The sequence below is a fragment of the Meleagris gallopavo genome, chromosome 11 (assembly GCF_905368555.1).
Source record: "Meleagris gallopavo chromosome 11, MGAL_WU_HG_1.1, whole genome shotgun sequence".
Classification (NCBI taxonomy): Eukaryota; Metazoa; Chordata; class Aves; order Galliformes; family Phasianidae; genus Meleagris; species Meleagris gallopavo.
The window spans coordinates 7,821,109-7,842,768 of NC_139414.1; the positions used below are offsets into that span (position 1 = coordinate 7,821,109).

At 42.2% G+C, this 21,660-nt stretch overlaps 2 protein-coding genes across 2 annotated transcripts in view; one reads left to right on the forward strand and one right to left on the reverse strand.

The window, feature by feature from the left end:
• CUL3 (cullin 3) overlaps positions 1–15,518 on the reverse strand; it is a 50,573-nt gene extending 35,055 nt beyond the window's left edge. Inside the window, exon 1 of the mRNA XM_085233055.1 lies at positions 15,131–15,518. Coding sequence (XP_085089181.1) covers positions 15,131–15,196 — 66 coding nt within the window. The 5' untranslated portion in view covers positions 15,197–15,518. The remainder of the gene's footprint in view (positions 1–15,130) is intronic.
• Positions 15,434–21,660, forward strand: part of LOC100539100 (guanylate cyclase soluble subunit beta-2-like) — a 38,887-nt gene continuing 32,660 nt past the window's right edge. Inside the window, exon 1 of the mRNA XM_085233057.1 lies at positions 15,434–15,817. Coding sequence (XP_085089183.1) covers positions 15,434–15,817 — 384 coding nt within the window. The remainder of the gene's footprint in view (positions 15,818–21,660) is intronic.

The following is a 21,660-nucleotide window of genomic DNA, read 5'->3' on the forward strand; positions in this document are numbered from 1 at the left end:
ACGTATTTCCACCGCACAAGTAAGGTTAAATGACTTGCTATAGGATATACATACATTTCTAAGTAGAACAGGCAGCATCTTGATCTGCTGTTCAGATGCTACGGACTTTGGTAATTACACTAAGTAAGTAAAAACACTACAAACGTAGAAAAAAGAAATCAGTGAAAGAGAGAAACAGTTAAAGAAAGACTCAATTTAACATCAAGCCAATTTCTGTCTTCTGCTATCTAGTCATTAGGATGAATCAGTTTACAACCATGTTTTAACAACCCAAGTCAACAGTCAACAGAAGGTGCTTCAAAACATGATGCCCTGTGGATAAAGCAGCATCTGAGATAGTTACAGGCTCAAGTAAGAGCAGCAACACAGTACCTGATAGTAACACTGCATAAAGTTTCAGCTATCAAGCTTCATTATCCAACTGAAAGAAAAGCCACTTCAATTAAACCAAATTCAAAAATTTTTAAAGATAAGTTTGGTTGATGCAAGAAGGCTTCAATCTAGCCTTTTCACTTAAAGGCAGTAGAAAAAAAATCAGAATACCTTTCTCAGAATTACTGTGAAGAAATAAAATATCCTTGAATCTACCAATATTATCAAAGCAAATATGAAAATAAGACTTAAAGCATATTAGTATGACACAATGAAAGAAAATCATGACCAGCCCTGCTGTACTTCCCTTTTCTCACCATCCACCTAAAAATACAGTAAGGAGAGGAAGGACCCAGAAAACTGAAGATGCCTGTGCTTGTAATCAAACTATGATAAACCAAACAAGTCAAAACCAACACAATCTTCTGCCCTCCCAGTCTTTGGGAGTTGTGGTTAAAAACCAGCACTTCCATGATAATGGTGATCCTATCATTTAATACTCTTTCACTCTCCTGATAGCAGATTCTCTAACCAGACCCATAACCTGAGAGACGTCAATACCCAAAAACAGTAACAAATCACACATTCAGAAAATTTTAGTTCCCTACCTCCCAAAAGCAAAACCTTAAGTAGAACAGAAATGATTCTATTCTACCACACACATACTCTGTGACTATTGTGTTATTTATAATATTGAAAGGTCACTCATTTTCTTTTTGATTTGCATTTACTATATTGGTGCCTCTTTAGGGAAGTAATTTTCTAAAGCCTTCTTGAACACACAATTTTATGAGTACTGATAATGAAGGCAACTACTCAGAACTGCAGACAGCAACCCAAGTAACAGCTTTCCAGCTTTTCTTTCACAAGCCTGCTGTTTTGTTTTCAAAGTGGACTTTCAAACCAACACTTACCTATGTCATTGTCTCTCCTTACTAATCAAACAATCTCTAAGCCAACATGACAACTTTTTTTTTTTTTTAATCTCAATTGCAAAGTAAGTTTATACCAGATTTATACCAGTCATACTTCCTTTTAAAACAGGCAAATCACCAGCTCCTACTCTGAGGGGATATCTGAACATTGCTACTTCTTGGTCCCAAGGTAGACATATCTGTACATCACAGATAAGCATAACATCTAACAATTCTGATCTGTTCATACAACTAAAAGTGGGGTCTACTTCTACCACTTTTAATTAGAATGCTATGAAAAGTGAAAGAATGACTGCAGTATTTGTTTATCCCAAACTCACTGGATACAAATGCAAACATAGAGCTTTCTCTCACTTAGCAGCCAACACACCAAGCTGCTCTAAAAGCACAAGAAAGATCCAGAAAAGGTAATTTCAAGGATATAAAGAAATACTTCAAATAAAAGTATAGTTTATTACCTTCTAAGATCAGACAAAAAGGGCACTGCTTCTCAGCACACCAATCTTTTCTACTCCCAACTTGCTTTAGATTAGCATCTGTGAGATTTGGGGGAAAACTTGCTAAAGTTGCAGGATATCGCGTCAAGTTTGTACAAAAAATTTATTTCCTCTCCACTAGTGAAAGTTGTTTCACTTGGAAAAGAAGAAACTCTGATGTATCATCTTCACATTTGCATAAGAACTGCAAGGATAAAATCTACCCTTGCATTATTAATTTGAGGTTAATCTATTTCTGAATTCCTGAAGTCAGGTTGCATGTAGAATATTTTTTAAATAAAAATACATCCCAAACAATAAATAAAATTAGTTGAGCTCGTAATGCCACTAGAATACATTTTTCATCTTTCAGAATTTTACACTAAAGCATCTCTAAAAAGCCTCTTAGAGAATTACAATCCTAATTTCCCTAACTGATGCAACTCCCCAGATCCCAAGTAATAACAAAGCCTTTAAGTGATCCTCTTCCACAAATCTGAACACAGAATCAGAAACCAGATGTTCTTTAATGTTCATTCCCAGATTCCTTCTAACGGTTGAATATTTTAAAAATGTATTTAAGCTGTGCAGTTCAATTGCCATTCTTGTGCCTTCTATTACAGTAAATTAAAGGAAAAGCTAAGTTACTGTTTCTGCTTGCGCCTTGGAAAAAAAAAACAAAAAAACAACCTAGATTCAAAAAAACGTGTTCAGAAACAAAATCACAGAATCACTGAATCCTCAGAGTCAGAAAGGACCTTCAAAGGCTGTCCAGTCCAACTGCCCTGCAATGACCAGGACATCCCCAGCTCCAACAGGTGCTCAGAGCTTGGTGCAGCCCAGCTTTGAATGTCCCCAGGGATGGGGCACCCACCTCCTCTTTGGACAGCCCGTTCCAATCATGTCAGTAGCTTTTACACTATGTTTCACAAAGATAATTAGAAGCCAATGTCCAGAGAAAAGACATGTGCTAACATACTCCAGTTTATCTCAACATCACCCTTCCTGGGGAATGGGCAAGAAGTCCCTTACTGGCAGGAAAGATGGCTGTTCATAAGATGCTGCTAACTGGAAAACTTCCAGGAACTGCTGCTCTGATGCTAATGATTCAGAAGATGCAACTTGAACACAAACATCTGAAAGCTCAGAAGTACATCTTGAAGAAATTAAGACTACAATATTTGCACACATGAAAACAAAATCATATCATAGAGGAAAAAAAAAAAGTCTGCAAAGAATTCAAAAGGTCCTTTATTCTACCATGCTGACACAATGCAGATACAGATGCACATATTCCTTCTCTTTAACAGTGTCTGTCTATCCTATCAAACCCTCCAAGCCTGAATTGGCAATCACTGATTCCATGAAGTTCTCACAACCATCTCAGGCTAAACAGGCTGCTGTTAATTCTCTCAAGTTTAAAGACTGCAAAAAGGCCGCAACAAATTTTCACTTTCAAAAATGTTGCAAACATCACCCCTCCATTCTTCTGCAGTTTGGATATGATTCTATACACTGCCAAGTGAAATAGATACATCCAGAGCTGGATTACCGCAAAGCAAAGTTTCTTAAAAGTTTCAAAAATGTAGCCAACACCTGCCTGATCCTTTCTACCACATCCTTTAGATCTAATGCCCAAAGCACAGGCACAAGAACAGGTTGAAGTTTCAGAATGCAAGCATTTACACCATCTACCTTGAAGGAAGTGAGCGGATACTGGCAATTCAAGCTAGTTTAGCAGCTCTGTTGGCAAACATTTGCACCTAGTAATTGCAGTCTGCTCCCGCTGCCACCTCCCAGCTGTCAGCAGACAAAATGGGCAGGGACTGACTTGCTGCCATCAAGAACCACCACCACAGTCCTGGCCAGTTTCATGGCATCTCTCAACTCTTGGACTTTCTCTTCACTTCAAGACAGGGAAGCCACCAAGATAGAACCAAGTAGTGCGTTACATAACAGTTCAGCATCCTTAGCCTGGGTCCTTCATTCTGGAGGAAGTCTGGCTGAGGTTACCCAGAACAGGGCAGGAGCGGCACGTTTTTGCCTCTGAAGCTCATCACAACCTGGATTCTTACAAACCTTTCCAGTATCACTAATTTAAAATACAAGAATTTGCAATGACAGATACATTGCTTTAGTGTTTGCTACCAGAATCTCTCTGAACATGGCATTTTAAGGTACAAAATTACACATTCTTCAGCTATGGAATAGATAAAAAGCCAACTATATTTAGACTCCTTTGGATTTTGAAATCTTCACTGCTGCATAGTGATCAGCATCCCTGGCAGAGGTACACTGGCTACACTTGATCGCCAGAAAACATCATTATGTCAAGAATTCAACAACTGCATAATCCACACTCTCAAATAAAAACAACTCGTCTCGGACAAACTTGATCATCAGACACAACACTCCCAAATTGTACTACCTGAACAGGTAGACTGTTACATACATGAAAATGTGAATGGAAGAGCTACGAAAGAGGAGGTAGAGAAAAAAAGTACAGAACATCCTGACCTAAAGCAGTTCCGCATTTGGGTTACTACTCCATTCTGGCCATTTGTTAAAAAAATTGCAGGAAAATCACACCAATCTTACAACAAAATTGGCCCAAACAACTCACTAGACCTCAGCTCAGAAACCACAACATCCATCCATCCTTCCAACTCTACCAGACTTTGCTCAGAATCATGCAGAATGCACAGATGAGACAAAGGGAATACCCCTCCGTTAATTAAAACACCCAGGAGCTGTGGGATTGTAGGCAAAATCCCTCTCCTTTGCTCAAACGCATTCTGCAGCACTGAAAAGCTGCTCTGGCAGCATGGAGAGGAAGCAATAAGTAGATTAAAAAATGATTGTTTCTTAAATGATGGAGTTGCACCTCCTGCTCAGTGACTGATAGATTTGGTCAACCTCCAAGGCATTGTCTGAGAGCATTGCTGGTCTCATCACAAACCCAGCGCTGTTTCGGGGTGGGGGCTCGGAAAGGAAGGGGCTGGGTTTGGTTGGTTGGCTTTGATAAGTTCTATAGCAAATTGTAGCATTCTCCAAGAACTTCCTTTTCCAACAAGGCTAAAGCCCCACAAATAAAAGATTCTCTCACTCCTTCAAAAAAGGAACATTTTCTTGCAGTAAAGCAGGCCTGACAAGAGCTTTGCCACACAGCAACAATTTGACCATGTGTGAAAAGTTTCAAGTCAGCCCTTAACAAACAGAAAATGTCATTCCATAGCAATAATTTTACTGGTTTTAGAGAACTGAACAAATTTAAAGAAAGATCAGACTCATTTCCCTTCTATATTTTAGTCACAGCCTCAGAAGAACGAGACTCATCCTGAAGTAACGATGCACTTCAACTTACCAGAGTTTGGTTTTATCCTTTTTTTCTTTTCTTTTCTTAAAATCACTATTTCTTTTTTCTCCCCCCAGTGCCCCTCCTAGTAGCCTTGCAAATCTGCAGAACAGTGTCCTGATGGAAAGCAGAAAAATGAGGCAGAACTCTCCAGCACCTGCCTCAACTGAACTGGGATTAAGGACTGTGTAAACTTGATAGGCAATCAGTTACTGAATAAATACAAAATATAGTCTAAAATCTTTTCTTATTTTTTTTTTTAATAATAAAAAAAAGCAGAAACTTTCTAGAGAAAGTACTAGGTCTTAAATTTAAACTGAAGCAGAACTGCATCAATTCTCTGATGACAGACATCTTTCCACTCACAGGCCTTTGCATGCTTTTCCAACATTAAATCCACACAAAGTGTTTCTAACTACTAATAGTATACGAGTATATGAATGCATCATATACTCAAAGACGAAGGTCAAGTCTTCCACAAAACTGATTCACAGCATACCACAAGTGTAAAAGACTAAATATTTTGTCAGCTCTTTAAACACTGCTTAGGATTAAAACATTACCTTTTGATAGATGTAAACAGCAGGAGCGTATTACAACAGCATCCACTTCCTTCAGAGCAAGTTTCATGTGTGCTCACTCATTTCTAGTGCCTCAGATTTGCTAATCCTTTCCATTTTTCCCATCAGAGATGCAAATTCATGCACTTCAAGTGCAAGTCTATGGATAAGACAGACTCAGCCTTTCCCTCCCCTGACAGCCCACCAGGAGAAATTCACAAACTACATTATACTGTCTTGAAACCAATTTAGGATTTTAATTTGCAATTTATGATACTCAATTTAAAAATACACCTTCAAATAGTCACTCATTCAACAGATAAAGGCAGAATAATACTTGTTTGAATAGTGAAGGAAAACGAAAGATGCTGCCAGCCTCACATCATTCACTTATTGGTACATACGGATTAAAACAAACCAGCTCTTAAGATTCTGCAACAAATAAATAAATTTTTAAAATGTCACCAGTAGGATAAGTAACAACACAGGACAGTCAAAGTTAGCAAATACTGTGTCCAAGATCACTTACGCAAAGCCTAACTCTGCCTCATCTGTCTTGCTATTTATTTTCCACAAGGCCCAAACTTCTTGAAATATACACCTACTTTAGTCAGCAAGGATAGAAGGACATCCTCTAGGGAGTCTGGATATACCATAACAGGGAGAGAGGGGAAAAAAAAAAAAAAAAAAAAAAAAAAAAAAAAAAAAAGGAGATGAAAATTAACTTAACTTCTCAACATTTCCAAGTGTCTGCTAATTACACTGGAGACTTTATCCTAGAATTAAATGCTTTAACCAAAGATGACAGCAGAATGTTGTTTAATACAGGTGCAAACTTTTGCCCACCTGTCATCAAGAGAGAAATCTTGCTTAGAAGTTGTATACGAACAGAACTAGTTGGTATTGTTTAAACTTCTAGAAAATCCAAATTGTTAAGAGGCAGAAAATTGGAATTTCTAGTTCAAAAGACAGTTGTCACTGCTATAGAATGGAAGTGCTTACACAGCCAAAAGAGTGACACTGCCTGTATTATTAAACACAGTTCTTTGAGAAACATTCAATGACATTTCCACAGCGCACATTACCACCATGCCTGAAAACGGAGAAGGATTATAAACCACCTATCATGAAACTACCTTCTTCCTACAATCGCTTCAACCTAACAACAGTGAAAAAACCACCTATGCTTTTGAAACCTCTCTTGCTAATTTGGAAACTGTTAAGAGCTGAAGTCTAGATCTTAGTTTACACTTCAAAAAGTCTGATCTTTCACGCTTAATTTTGCAAGATAACAGAAGAATTTTCAGACATGAAGTAACTTTTTGGAGCAACAAAGATTACTGAATAAGCCGACTCTGACTTTGCATTGATAACTTGAGGTGCAAATTGCACCCTTGGCAGGGGGAAGGAGTAGAGTTAGGATTGCTTAACTCAAAAAACTCAAAAAACAAAAACTCAAAAAAAAAAAAAAAATCCATTCTGAATGACACAGAGGAATAAATACAAAAATTTGATACCAAAACTGCCCATTTATCTCCTGGCAAAAGAGTAAAACCAAGTATCAGTAATTTGAGGAATCACGAGAAGTGTCCTCTAAACTCACCAGTAGTAGAGATCTCAAGACAAATTTTCTCAAATTAAAGTTATGGAAAAAAAATTCTGAGAAGTTTGTGTAATGGCAGAAAATCCTAAGCACAGTTGGTATTAAAATATCAGAAGAGAAGAGGAATGGAGCAGAGCTGAGCAGTGAGCCTCCCGCCCAGCTGCCTGCAGCATGCTGGATGGTGCCTGGGACACACAGGGACGGCTGCACCGCCCCAGCTCAGTGCCCTGTACCTGTCTAACAGGCTCTTCTCAATGGTGAAGTGACAGATGGTGAAACACCGGCATTAAGTTTGACAAACCAGTGGACATGCCTTTCACCATTTGCAAACATAGGCCAGAAGCCACTCAGCATTTCAATCTGCAATACAGTTCTTAAAGCAGCCAAGGACTCGCTTTTCAAAGCCTGAGGACTAGCGAAGGGAGGCAAACAAGCACACAGTAAGTCCCACTGCCGGCCCCACAAAGCCGCCTACTTGCTGAGCGAGCTCCTGGCTGCAGCAGAGGGAAGGCAGCTCAATCCTCCACTGGAATCATTTCCGACGTGGTAGAGACTTCAGAGCAGAAAGGAAAATTGCCTACAACCTAATGACAAAAAAACGCCAGACCTCAAGAACGCCACTGGGATGTCTGACTCCCTCCTTCCCTGTTCAAAGCACCCCAGCGTGGCACAGGCAGCCTCCAACGGCCCCAACGGCCGCCCGGCCTGCTGCTGCTCCCAGCTTTGGTCCCATGTGAATCAAACTTTTCCTTAGTTTAAGACCAATAGCTTACACTATCAAGTAGAAATAAGTCAGATTCACTGAAATTTTGGGTGTTTTTTTTTTTTTTTTTTTTGCTGGTCTTTTACATTAGTGACAGGTATCATGCCCAATCTTATGCTGCCTAGGAGAGATGCAGCATGCCTCAGCCCCAGCTGAAAGCCACCAGGGAAAGCGGAATGCTGCACCAGTGGAGCAGGCAGCCCTGCTCCACCACCAATATTCTAAAATGCTTCAAAAATCAGCAGAGTTAAAAGAGGGAAGTCATGAAATACACCCTTACACATTTCCAGCTCATCAGTAACACCACCAGGTGTATAACCTGCTTTTGTTTATTTACTAGCATTACAAAAATTGGCCCCTCCACTGACAAACAGACCTCATCCATGACTCTAAACAACTAAAGCATGTTGTCTCTATACATTTTACATACCGTGAGATCTTATTTAACATGCAGCAAGACATATTTAACCCTTCAAAAATTGGTTTTGTGCAGAACTAGTTAAAAAATGTAGTCAGCTCCTCAGCAAGTACCATCCAAACGTAAATATTTATTATGGTCTTCCCCTCCCTGTTGTACTCAGGGATTAAGCACAGAACTTTTTTCCTTCTCTAAAGCATGTACATTAAAAATGCCTATATAGGAGCTCTTTTGTGCAACAGTATTTACTTCTACTGATGCTCCAAAGCCTGCACCTTTACGAAAGAACCATTAACGATTTATAAGTTTATGCTGGCTTTAACTGAACTGGAAAAAAAACAAAATCATCGTACAATGAAAAAATGTGTTTGGGCATGCCACAGTTTTCTATTCTAATGCTCTCCTATTCCTTGTCTCCTCAAAAACTGATTTGGAACAAGAAAGCAATGCTCCCTCCTTCTCAAGAGTTGGTTTTTCACATGTTCAGCTTCTAGCAACCAAAGACCATATCCAGTATTTACAAAATCAGGAGCCTACTTCAGAGCAGAGCTTTTTGAGGGTTTTTCGTGAATGCTCTCATTTGAGCTATCTTACAAAAACATGTCCCAGTCTATCACAAAATGCTTTTACCACATACAGACATTATCGGACAGGACAGATCCGTGGTGGTGAAGAAAATTTAGAAGTTCCTGACAAAGACTTGAGGATACATTTTCGAAATTCTGAGAAATAGTGCTACATTTCATCATATACACTTGTGCAAACAGAAAGAAAAAGCATTTTGAAAAATTATAACAATGATGGTTTTCCAAGAAAAAATATCCTATTTCTATTATATACTATTATAAATTTTAACGTGTAATAGCAGAAAATATTGATCAGTTTTTCTGCAACTCTCATAAAGCCCTTTTATCTATCACTGTCCAACAGGGGAAAAAAATGGTAACTCCTGCTTAATTGTGTAGGGTACTACTGTACAATGCAACAGTGGGAGGGAGAAAACTACTGAGCCGCCTGAAAAGCTCCAACTGAATCAGCCAGTATGAAACCTTAACCAGCCAGTGGGGTTATTTTATAGTCTTGCACAAAAACGAAACAAATTTCAAATGCAGGCAAGAGTCACAAAGAACACTATTCTTTCCACTGGCACACAGGGGCACGTACTCAAACCTCAGACCATGTGGAATGATGACTGCTCAGAACTTGAGATCTAAAAGGAAAGTTAATAAACTAAGAAGGGAAGAACCAGAAAACTTGCAACTGAACCCTAAATACCTATAGAACTGGGAAATTCTAATGAGATTAGGTTAGACCACAACTGAAAGAGAATATGTACGGTGTGCTAGAAATAAACAGAAAGAAAAACCAATAAACATTCAAAGGCTACCTTGGCATTAGTGTTAGCATCTTCTCAAAATGATACAATTAACGTTGGAACATTCGGTCTGCTCATAGCATTTAAAATGTATGTGTGCATATATATATATATATATATATACCTGTATCTGTGGAAATAGGAAAGCCTCATAAGATTAATTGTCCAACAAAGAACAAGTGTTCCCATATTTCTGTAATTTTAGTTCACACCAGAACAACAGTTGTTTCTTTTGATGAAGACAGTGTTTTAATTTTTTGGTCTTCTTTATTTCCAAGTTATAAATGTACAAAAATGTTGTTATTAATGCTGTATACGCTATGCAGTTAAGTAGCCAAGATGCTCTTGCAATTAAGTGCTTAAGAATATGGAACAATCAGGATTCACAAAGCCAACCGTGGAAAAACACAAGTAGGTGGTCACACTGAACTGCAGCACTCAGAAGAAATGAGTTATTCTGATCAGTCAAAGAAGCCTGCAGTCAACTATCTTCCAATTCTGTCCTCATCTTTTCCCCTGTATCTTCCCATTCATCTAACACGCTCAGCAATACAGCAGTTATGATCTGGAAAAGCCGAAGCAGAAACACAAATGTTGCTTGCCTAATCTCATCATTTATAAATTTAACTACAGTTCAGTGTGTTTTCTGGGGTCTACCTGTTCTAAGACGCTCAAGCAAGATACAAATTTTACACCAACTTCTTGATTTGATAGATCTACACATTACAAATTGCAGCATAAATTTAACAAACTTCATATCAACTTGTATCATAAATAACCCAAGATCCTAAAGAAACCACAGAAGCAGTCAGCATTCCTTGAGGGGGAAAAAAAAATCCTTCTGCCTATATGAAGCCGAAAACAGCAGCTCTGGTTTGAAGGGAAAGGAGCAGCATCGGCAGAGGTAGGAGCTACAGTACTTTCTCATGTAAGAGCTGAAGTCACTCCTTCCACAAAGAAGGTTCTGAAAACAATTCAATTGACAAACTGAATTGAAAGTGGCCTTTCTCCATGAGACTGCACAAAATGAGAATTTTCTTGGGCACAAGTATTTCAAATAAAAATCACTGAAGCATACATACTTGAAACACTCATTCTGTCTCAAATGCATGCGTAGGATTTCTCCAAATGCTTTCCAGAATTCATAATGTAACCATACAATGGTGATTCACCAGAATAGACAGTTCTGAGAATTGGCAAAATACTATTTTGCAGTCTTGCTATAGAGAGGGAAGACAGCTCTGCAGGAAACAAAACTGACTAAAAGCATCAGGGTTAAAAAAAAAAAAAGAAAAAGAAAAAGAAAACAAACCCAAACATACAGAGCTATAGAAATCAAACCCACTACCCCACCATTAGGTCATGCTGGTTTTCAGGAACATCTAGCCACCTACTTTAGGGTGACCATTACCATACTGATAGAAGAGAGGGATGAGGTCTTGCAAAAAAAATTAAAAATTGTTCAACATAACTTAACATTACTTGCAACAATTTTGAAAATTAATTATCAAACACTTCTTGAATTCTCATATACTGTTTATTCCTGTAAGAAATGGGCATTTTTTATTTTGTAAAACTTACCCATCACGACACATCTAAGGCTGCTATCTTCCCTAACCAAACAGTCACGCCAAGCAGCTTGAGCACACTTGCAGGAAACCTAATTTATTATACATGCCAGATTGCAGCTGTAGACATCTCTCCAAGAGCTTGAAGTGCAGAACTGTCATTCTTTGGCACCACCTTTCAGAGGTCAACTAAATCATGTTAAAATTAGATTTGCTGTAAGATTGTTTGAGAGGTTTTGAAGTATTCCTTTAGCCAGCAATAACGGGTTCGCTGAGAGCTAAGCAGCGGGAGGCAGCCTGAGACTTGAGAGTACTTTCAGCTGGGGGAGGGTGTGAAAAACAACCCCCAGCATTTCTCAAAACCAGTGCAATGAACCCATGTTTTGTGGGAGTATCAAACCTGTATTTCTGCATAAGACACGTGCTACATATTTAGCAAAAATACTACTGCACTCCTCCAAATAATAAAAAAATTACAAGTTACACTCCACTTACATGAGTGACAATCACTTGACATTTCACAAATTATATTCTTTTAGCATCCAGCTACAGCGTATTCCTATTTTTTTCCCCAGTGTTTCTAATTTGAAACAAGAAAGTTTAAAGGTTGCTTAGCCAAAGAGAACCTACATCCACTCAAGAATCTCCATACACTAAGTTCCAACTCCTGCTTTAACGCTGACCCTACACAGAATAGTATCAGACAGTCTGACACAAATATAGAACAGCTATATGTTATAAAAGAGTTAAAGTCCCAAAGTGGTTACTGAAAGCAGCACAATGAAAGCCTTCTGCTGTGGTACGTGAGATTACTTAACCACACCACCTCCTCCTCATCAGTTTGCTCCATTGGACACACATGAAACTTTCACGAGCTTCTGAAATTTCTGACGCAAAGATTATCACTGTCATTAATTCATTTCTTTTTAAGAAGGTAGTTTTTAAATTTGGCAAAGAAAACAATTTTTTCCTCTTGTGAACAGAGAAAAAAATGGTTAAATGTGCAGGAAATTATTTGCCTTAATTGTTTTTTTAATGGTTTTACAACTCAATTAGCAAAATAGTATGCCATGTGCTCAAGATAAAAAAAGACCACACTGTGAGGTAAGAAAAAGTACATGGCACATAACAGGAGTTAGCCAAAAGTAAAGGAGACCTGCCACAATGGCTATTCTGCTGACAACTACAAGAAATTAACAATAAAGAATCTAGAAAAAATACCAAAACATGAAGATTACTTGGTAAAACATTTGTAGTTTTAAAAGGTGATTGTGAAATTCTACTTAACTGCTAATAAAAAACACGCGTAGTATTATTTTGCAAAATATTATTTGATCTCTCCTTGAGCTATTGCAAGATACAACAATGACAGAGAAGTTTAAAAATAAAATATAAAAACATAAAAAGGGACAGAGCCTACGTGCATTGAGTTTCCATAATATTGCTATGTTCCAGGAACCTTACCCATCCAATCTGGCTGCTTCGACTTTCACACAACAGTCAGCAGCAACCTCCACGCAAAAAGCCAACTAAAGCAGAACAAGGAGACCTAACCCCGCAAAACAAAACCTGAAGAAGCCAACAAAGTCACCTCGGAAGGCACTCCTAAATCCGTAGTGAAGAGCAGAAGCACCAAATGTGAGATAAAAGAGTGAAGATCCATAACTGAAGTAGGAATAGTACACACTCTAAATATAGACTCTATCCCGCACACAGATGTAACCTCATTGACATGAGTAATCCCACTGCAGTCGCTGGCACCATTCACAGGACTAAAGCTACACAAACACTTGGGGCTCTGCAAAATCTGTGTTAAGATTTTAACGTGGACTCTAACTATTGCCGTCTGCAACCACGCAAGGCAAAGCCCTCCAAATCTCTGAACCAACGACATGCTTCTTCTCTACCAATGCCTGATCAACAGGATCGTCCACTAAATGTCTCAGAGAAGAAAATCTACTGAATGAAATACCTGGAAAATTGCTGTCAATAGAAATCACCAAGCCTTTAAGATCTGCACGCCCTGATGGCTATATGTACTTATTGTTATTTTAGGGAGACAATAATTCGGAGAGCTTTGATGGGTTTTGTTTAGAATTTTAATCTAGCCTTTTTTTTAAACTGAAAAACATGAGCCAGAATGGTTTTGGAAAAAAAAAAAAAAGATGACAATGCTTGCATTTCTATAAGAGCACAGATCTTAACCGACCAACCTAATTACACGTGCTTATTTGTAACAGCACTGAAAAAAATCACTTGGAAAGTTGATCTCATTTGTTGAGTTTGCTGGTGCTGGCTAATGCGTAACCACACATTCATTTGTAAGAAATGAATCTGTTCATCAAGTTAAAAGATTGCTATTTTTTTTTGCTGTAGTTGGTTATAAAATGTACACGTTATTTATGTCATGGTTGATTTTTGTAAAGCTTTTCCTACTTTTTGTCAGTAAAGCCCTGGCCACGTTGCAGGAAGACTTTATTCCTACAAGCCAGAATATCCAAACAAAACCGACAATCTTAAAAAAGACTGTTGAAAGAAATACATGCAATTTGGAGACCAAAAATCTCTCTCCAGCTAGAAGTCCTATGTTTCACAGCTCACTTCTTTGTTTTGACTTTTACCACTAAATGCAACTGTTGATGATCAGAAGTAGAGGGAAGAGGAAAGCAGTCAGTCACATTACAGTGACTAAAGAAGCTGCTGAAAATACAGACAATCCTCCAACTTTATCAGCGAGGTTTTTCACAAAGCAAATATTCTGATATACTCCTTGTCAGTAAATAAGATAAACAGGTACGCCCAGCTTCTCTATAAAAGCAGGGCACATTAGTTCTGTACTACTACCTACCAGGATCAGGCGTAACATCAAAAAGTTACGCTAAGCCCCACATGCCAGTGACTCAACTAAGTAACCTCTTTTTAACACATACATCGGTGCATGCATACACACACACACTTACTTCCTGGCAAGCCTCAGGCAGACCGAGGCTTTCCTCTGTCCCTCATTTCTCACCGCCATTAACAGTCCCATAGTTGTTATTCTGTTCTAAGCTTTAATTGAACCAACTGTCAAAACACTGCAAGCTTTATGGCAGAATAAATTAATAATTGGGCTCGTTCCCATCCGCAATCCAAGGGATGGCACGGCATGCCCACGGCCCTACAGAACACGCATGGAAGTTACCTGTGCCTGACGTTTACAGCAACAACTGGCACTCTGCCACCTAAGTCTCATAATCGTACGACTTAGAGCCTCTTTCACGGCATAGACAGTCAAATAAATTCTCGACGAGGAAACTCTCCGGAAGACACAAATGAATACCACCCCCCTTCCGGAGCTAACCGGCGTCGTGGACGAAGCCGCGTAACCTTCCACTCCTTCCCCGAGGCCTTTGCCTTGAAAACAAAGAGCCGAGCCGACGGCCGCCCCCCGCCCCGCGCGGATTCCCCGCACCGCGGTGCCTCAGGGCAAGCGGCGGGCGTCCGCGGGGCCCCGTTCCGCACCGCCCACCGGCGACGGACACGCAGCGCCGCTCCCGGTTCCCGGCGCCTCCCGGCCCGCCGACGGCCGTCCGCCCCCCGCGGGCCCGCGGCCGGCCCGGCCCGGCACCCCCCCACACGGCTGACAGGGCGCGAGGCCGCGAGGCCTGCGGAGGCCGGGGCCCGGCGCGGGCGGCCTACAGGCCCGGCGGGGCCGGTACTCACGGGGAAGGCTCGGATCCGCATCTTGGTGTCCTTCCGGCTGCCCGTCCCCTTGCTCAGGTTCGACATCTTCGGGGCCGGCGGCGGCGGCGCCCCCCTGGGGAGGGGCGCGGAGGACGCGCGGGGGGCGGCGGGGCCGAGCGGGAGAGGCCGCCGGCGATCTTCGCTGCGGTCTGCGGCCCCCGGGGCTGCGCGGAGAGCCGGCCGGGCCGCGGGGGGGGGAGGCGGGAGCGGCGGAAGGCGAGGTGGCGGCGCGGGGCCCTCGCTCCGGCGGCGGCGCTTCCTTCACCCGCCTCCTCCGCCGCGATGGCGGACAAACATCGCTCAGTGCGCAGGGCCGAGCGCCCCCCTCCTTCCTCCTCTTCCCTTCCCCTTCCTCTCGCTTCCTCCCCTCCCCGTCCCGTCCCACCGCCCAGGGCGCAGCGACGAGGGACGGATCCGGCCGCGGCGGCGGGGCGGGGGCGGCGGGAGGGCCGCGGGGCGGGGCGCCGCCGCGGGGCGGGGGGAGGGGCGCGCCTCGCCGCTCTCGCGAGACTTCCGTCGATCTCGCGAGACCGTCCGGCGAGCCGTCGCCGCCGCGGCGCGGAGCGGGCGGAGGAGGCGCGCGCCGCCGATTGGCGGGGAGCCGCGGCGGCGGGCGGAGTCGCCCGCGAGGGCCCGGCCGCGCCCGGTGTCGGCGTCGCGGAGCAGGTACGGCGTCGCGGGGCCGCGGGTCTTCCTCGGACCGCCGCAGCGGGACCGGGCACGGCTCTCGGCGCTCGTACGGGAAAAGGTTCGCGGCGCTCGGGGAGCTGAGGCCGGGCAGCCCGTCCCGCGGTGCCCGCAGCGACCTCCGCTCCCGCACGGGAGCGGCACGCGGTGCTCGGCCTCCCTTTGATGTCTCCAATTCTGCCCCTCTGAGTCATGTCACCCGTGGGCGTTTCCCTCCGCGGAGACGCAGAGTGGCGTGATGCAAGGCGTTTATTTGTGTTTATGTTTTGTTTTGCCGTCACGATGCGTGCCTGAGAAATGAGAGAGCCACCCGAGGCGGTGCTGACACGGGCACGGAGCTAAATATAGGCCGCTTGGGAAAGGGCAGGTGCTGCAGGAGGGAAGGGTGTTTGGCAAGCGCCAGGGCCTGTAAGCCGGCAGCACAGTACAGCTCCCCAAAAGATAGGCCGGTCAGCAAGAACGTAATGCACCGGGGCCTGACTTCGGGTTGGGGATGGAGCTCGAAAGGTGGGTCTAGAGATCACTTGGCGTCCCCAAGGATGCACACCACACAGCCAGGAAGAGAATCTCTTCTAGGTGACTTCCATGACTGGATAGCAGGGCATGCCGCTGCATCTTCCTGCAGCTCTGCTTACCTCTCCCATCACAGCTCCCCTCCAGGAGCCTCTGCAGCACGTGCCCTCAGGACACCAGAGAACTTCTCTGAGCTAGTTTGCCTTCTGAAAGAGCAACTGCGTCCCTTTTGTCTCTGTGTTTGTTACAACCACTTCCCACTGGGACTATAAACATATTAGTACACTTTAATCTGATCAGAATTAAGTATACGCCTGGAGAAGATATTATATAACAGCAAGACAATAAACAATGATTGCAGCAGCACTATGCAATGCCAGTGAGTCCTTCTCAAAATTACAGCATAGTCAATACAGATCAAACAGATGAGATGAGAAGGGGAAGATTGCTGTTTGCTAATACAAAGAACACAGCTTCCACATTGTTTCCACATCATTTCAATATTTGTTTTGCTCCTAAGTGTTTCCTTTTCAAAATTAGGGCATTTTCAGATGCCTTCTTTTTCTTTTCCCCTTTGTAAGACAGCTAAGGCCAAATAATTCAAAAAGTTTTGGTTTTGACTTCTGTAAAAAGAGCTTGAAAAACTAAAGTGAAACGTAAATTTGTACTGGAATGCAGTTTTCAGTTTGAAAATGTTACAAGAGTACTTTGCAAAAAATTCAGTGTTGTTTTCAAAAACCAAAGCTTTTCCTAAGAACTGTTTTTGAGGAACTGACATGTCTTCTTCCAATAAAATTAAAAAAAAAAGAAAAAGAACTGCTGAAAACCATCCCTATGTGCTTTTCCTGTATCCATTGCAGCAGATTGCTCCAGATTAACTTCTCCTATTACTGCTTTTGTGCTTCCTCTCATACTGGTTTTATGCTTATGGCAGCCTAGGGACACTAGCTTCTTCCCTTCTCTTGATCCAATTTGCTTGTTGTTTGTGAGTATTTTAATCTAAAAGTTTGAAAAGCGCTGACTTGCCCTTAGTTGCTGTTGGTTTAGACTCAATATGCTGAATAAAAATAAAAATACTTATACTCCAATTCTCATGTCACGTAGTTTTATTTTACATTGTGAGCTTACAGCACCCTATCACAAGTATTGCTAATGCTAACTTTATTATTAAAAGCTGAAATTGCAATCTTGAGACTTGTTTGTGTGTGAATTTATGATCCAGTGGGGATATCTGCTGTATAGAAATTCACCCACAGCTCCTTCCTTCATGTCTGAGGTCTGTTCTGTGACTGCACAGGGTGGAAACAACTTTTTTAGTGCAAAGTTTCTACTTGCATTCCACAGTGTACAATATGAAGTTTAGCTAAAAGTTAAGGCTTTAAGCTTACACAAATGACTAATTTAGAGGTTCATTAAGTGCTTATAATGTTAATTCTTGGTAGGTCAAAGCCAGGAACAAGACAGATGGGTGGAAGACAGATTAACATAGGAAGAAGTAGCCGCCCTATTGCTTAAACAGATCATCTCAGCTATCTCGCCTGCAGATCTTCTGTATCTTCTGTTAGTCCTGCAGCCAAGTAACGGTTTGTGTGGGGAGGAATGGGCTCGCTTCTTGAAAGTTCAGGGTTCTTGTGTTACAACAGCCTTACACACATTTTCTGCCAATGTTGACCACATGCAATTATGAGGTATAGGGGCCCTCTGAATGACTTACATGGAACAGAGAAGAAATCAGTAAAACAGCCATTTACTCTTTTTTTCCTTTTTTTCCTGAGGTCATATCAGTCCTCCTCTGCTTTTAGATATCACTCATATCACTAAATATGCTCACTTGAATGAGACGTTACCATCTTTCCATCAGCATGGTAAGGATGACCCTTCTCATTGATATGTTTATCTTGAAGGTGGCACAAATCTTTAATTACTTAAATTCTATTTTTATAATCTGATTTAGCACTCACCTTAGTCACGCAAAGAGTAGCAGAAATTTTGGAAGAAAGTGAAGAGCGCATTACATGAGAGTCAATCTTAATTTACCTTCTCACAACGAAGATTTTAAAACCGGAGCATGGCTTTTGTTTAAGGTACAGAAAAATATTCTCTCCGTACATCTGTGGGAATCTATGTATTTCACATTTTCCTCATTAAGGCTTGATTGTGTTCCATCAAAGTCAGGATGTTTTGGAAATATCACTTTCAAGGAATCATACATGCTTAATTCCCCTTACTCTTACGACTGTCAGCAATATTTGACTATTAAAATAAACAAGGAGAAAAAAAAAAAGTTTACATTGCAGCAGGAAACAGAATGACCCAGTCCTGCTCCACAGAGAGCCCAAATGCCTCCCTGCAAATACGGGGGCAGATGTTTTAGGGTTTGACCTCTCTTTGTAAGGTCCCATTGCAGAAAAAAAAGGAACAAAATAGCTTTTGCATGTTGCTGTGGGAAATACTGCAAGTGTGCTCTCTTTAAAGCCCAGAATTGGGGGAGGGCTTTTTTTTTTTTTTTGTACATGACTGCACACTTTGCATATGATATCTGCTTTCAGATTTGCATGAATATGTGATGCAGTAACCATAACTATAAAATAGTCTCTTCACTTTCCTTATCTTCCCTGTTGGGTGATACAATTAAAAAAATCATTCTTTTTATCACAGCTTCTACAACCTAAGGAAAAAATGTATATTTTTTTAACACCACAGAGATAGGCACCAGCAAAACAGGCATCCAAAGAGTGAAGCACAGGGCAGATTTGAATTGAGTGTGTGGAAGATTCTGCCAGAAGTAGTTCTGCCAAATGCAGAATCTTATTCAAAATCACTGAAAGAACAACAAAGCTCAGGACAACCAGGTAAATGTATGCTTTTAGTGCCCTGTCTCTGCTGCCTCTGTTTCTCCTCTGCAGATCACAATAATGTCTTGCTGACTGACTTTGTGTGCATGAGAGCTGTGCTGGTCCAGTCCCCAACCCACAGCTAGGTGCTTCCACCTGTGGTGTGCAGTCTGAGCTGTGCAAAAGGAAGACAGGCAGCAAAAGGTTTTTTTGCTTGCTCGTTCCTTACAACTTTTGGCTAGGCTGTGTTTAAACAAAATTTCTGTTGCATTTGAATGATACCACAAATAGAGTAAACATTAAAATATGACAGCCTAAACAGCTCAACAGTTCCAAAATCAAAACAGTCTGAAATACTTCCAAACATTCTCACACGCAGGAAGGAAATGAGACTCTGTGGCACTGTCCGAGCCCTGCTCTATCCATCTGCAACCTGATTCAGCAGACAGAACCCCTGCTAGTGTGCCCATCCCACAGCCCCACTCCTTGTCCAAGCCCTGCTGGCTCTGGTTGGTGCAAGCAGGCTGCCTGTGCTCTGCATGCAGGGCCTGGCAGGAGATGTGCTGAGGCTGCTGCAATGAGTGCATCGTGTAGTGGCACATTTCAGAAACAGGTCTAACCAGACAATGTACATAATAACAAAAATTAATGCTGTCCAACCAGTGCTGGCTTCCCTTGCAGTACCTGACCCACTTCAAGGTTGATGGAATAATACATGGAATAATAATGAAGTCCTTAACAGACTAATTCAAGTCTCTGTTCAAGTACAAACTTATGCCTGTAATGCATGCCTGTGACTGTCATCTTGCACAAGATAACTGCAAAATACCCTGGCAGACTTATGGCCTGTAATTCCCAGCACTACAGCTTCTCCTACAGCAGCAGCTGCTGCAATTACTGTACAGATTGTTCCTCTTGTACCCAGCCTTGGTCTCTTTCAAAGACTGCAGCAGTGCAGTGTAACTGTGCGAAAGCCTGGCATCCTCGCTGCTCTGCTACTACCACACTGAGAAATGGCAGACTCTTGTGCTAGCTCCATTTTCTAGCTTTGAGCCTCACTGCCAGTAGAGAGTTTGTACAGGCAGTGTGAGATTTGGTCAGAACAAGATTTTTATGGTCACATTACACACACAGAAAATTAAAAAAAAAAAGTCAATGCTTCAGCTGTTGCAACCAATAGTGAAAGCTGCAGTGGTGGTAAAACAAGTGGTTCAGGTACAGACATTTTCCTACTTGGTAATGCAATGTTAGAGAGGAACAAATGTGTGTACAACGTGTCAGAAAATGGCCAGAAAGAGGCAGATGCTTCAAACTACTGGAGGCAAATTTTCAGAGAAAATGTATTTGTTAGGAGACAAATAAGCACTGTGCTCCACCCCAGCTTGAAGTAAGAGGTCACACTGTAGCACCACCATGCACCAACACTCCAAGGTTAGGGGCAGAATCATCCTGGTGCATCAAACACCTGGAGGGAAAGTGGCTTCTGTGAGTGCTGCCATTTAAATCAATTAGGAAAAGACTGCAAGACAAAATGATTGGACAGTGAAGCTAGATTAAAATCGTTTCAGTACTGAAGGTAATTATTCCCTAAAACTATTTACCAAGGGATGTGACAGATCCCTATTATTCACCCTGTCAGCTGAAGCTTGGTATCTCGCTGAATAGCAAGCCTGAATCCAAACAGAGCAAGTTTTGTCAGGATGGGCTGAGCTGCTTTCTGCATAGCAGAGCTCTGATCACCAAGGTGCTCCCATCAGCTGTACCATTACAGCAGCCCCCAGCCTGCAGCAGGCAGGCAGGCCATGGGTAGGCCCTGAGCAGGCAGCAGGTAGGCTGTGCAACTGCTCGGTGGCACACAGTGCCAGCAGGGGCACTTCTCCAGGTGCCTGGCAGATCTGCTTCTCGTGGGAACTTAGTGCCAGCTCAGTTTCCTTGGGAGTGAAGGAAGTTGCTTTGAGAGTTGAGGGGAAAGCCTGATAGCAAGTTTAGGCAGTCATGCTTGCCAGAGATTACCATGCTTCTGGCCGGTACCAACTTTCATGCCTCAGCTACACTGATGCTTCCTGTTAGTTAAATGACAGACTTGGTTGGCCTGCATTCTTAAAATGCCTGTATGTTTGTGGCTATTTCACACTCTGGTACAAACTCTAGGTTTCTCACATGGAAATTTCCTCCTCTTAAACATGTGCATTGTTTTAAAAGTTATTTCTTCGCAGCATAAGTCCCTACTCAGATGCAGTTTGCATACTTTCCAGACCCTTTGCACTGCCACACAAAACCTTGGGTAGCAAGGTGAATGATCTTTAGTCTAGGCTCAACTATGTACTGGACAAGCAGCTGGGCCTGTGTAAGAGATGACAGGCATCCAGACGTTTGTCATTGCAGCAGCTGTCCAGCCAGCCCTAGTGAGCAGTGAAGATGGTACTCACTGATCCTGTTGCCTTTGAAACACGTGAGGAGTGAGTGCCCAGGTGA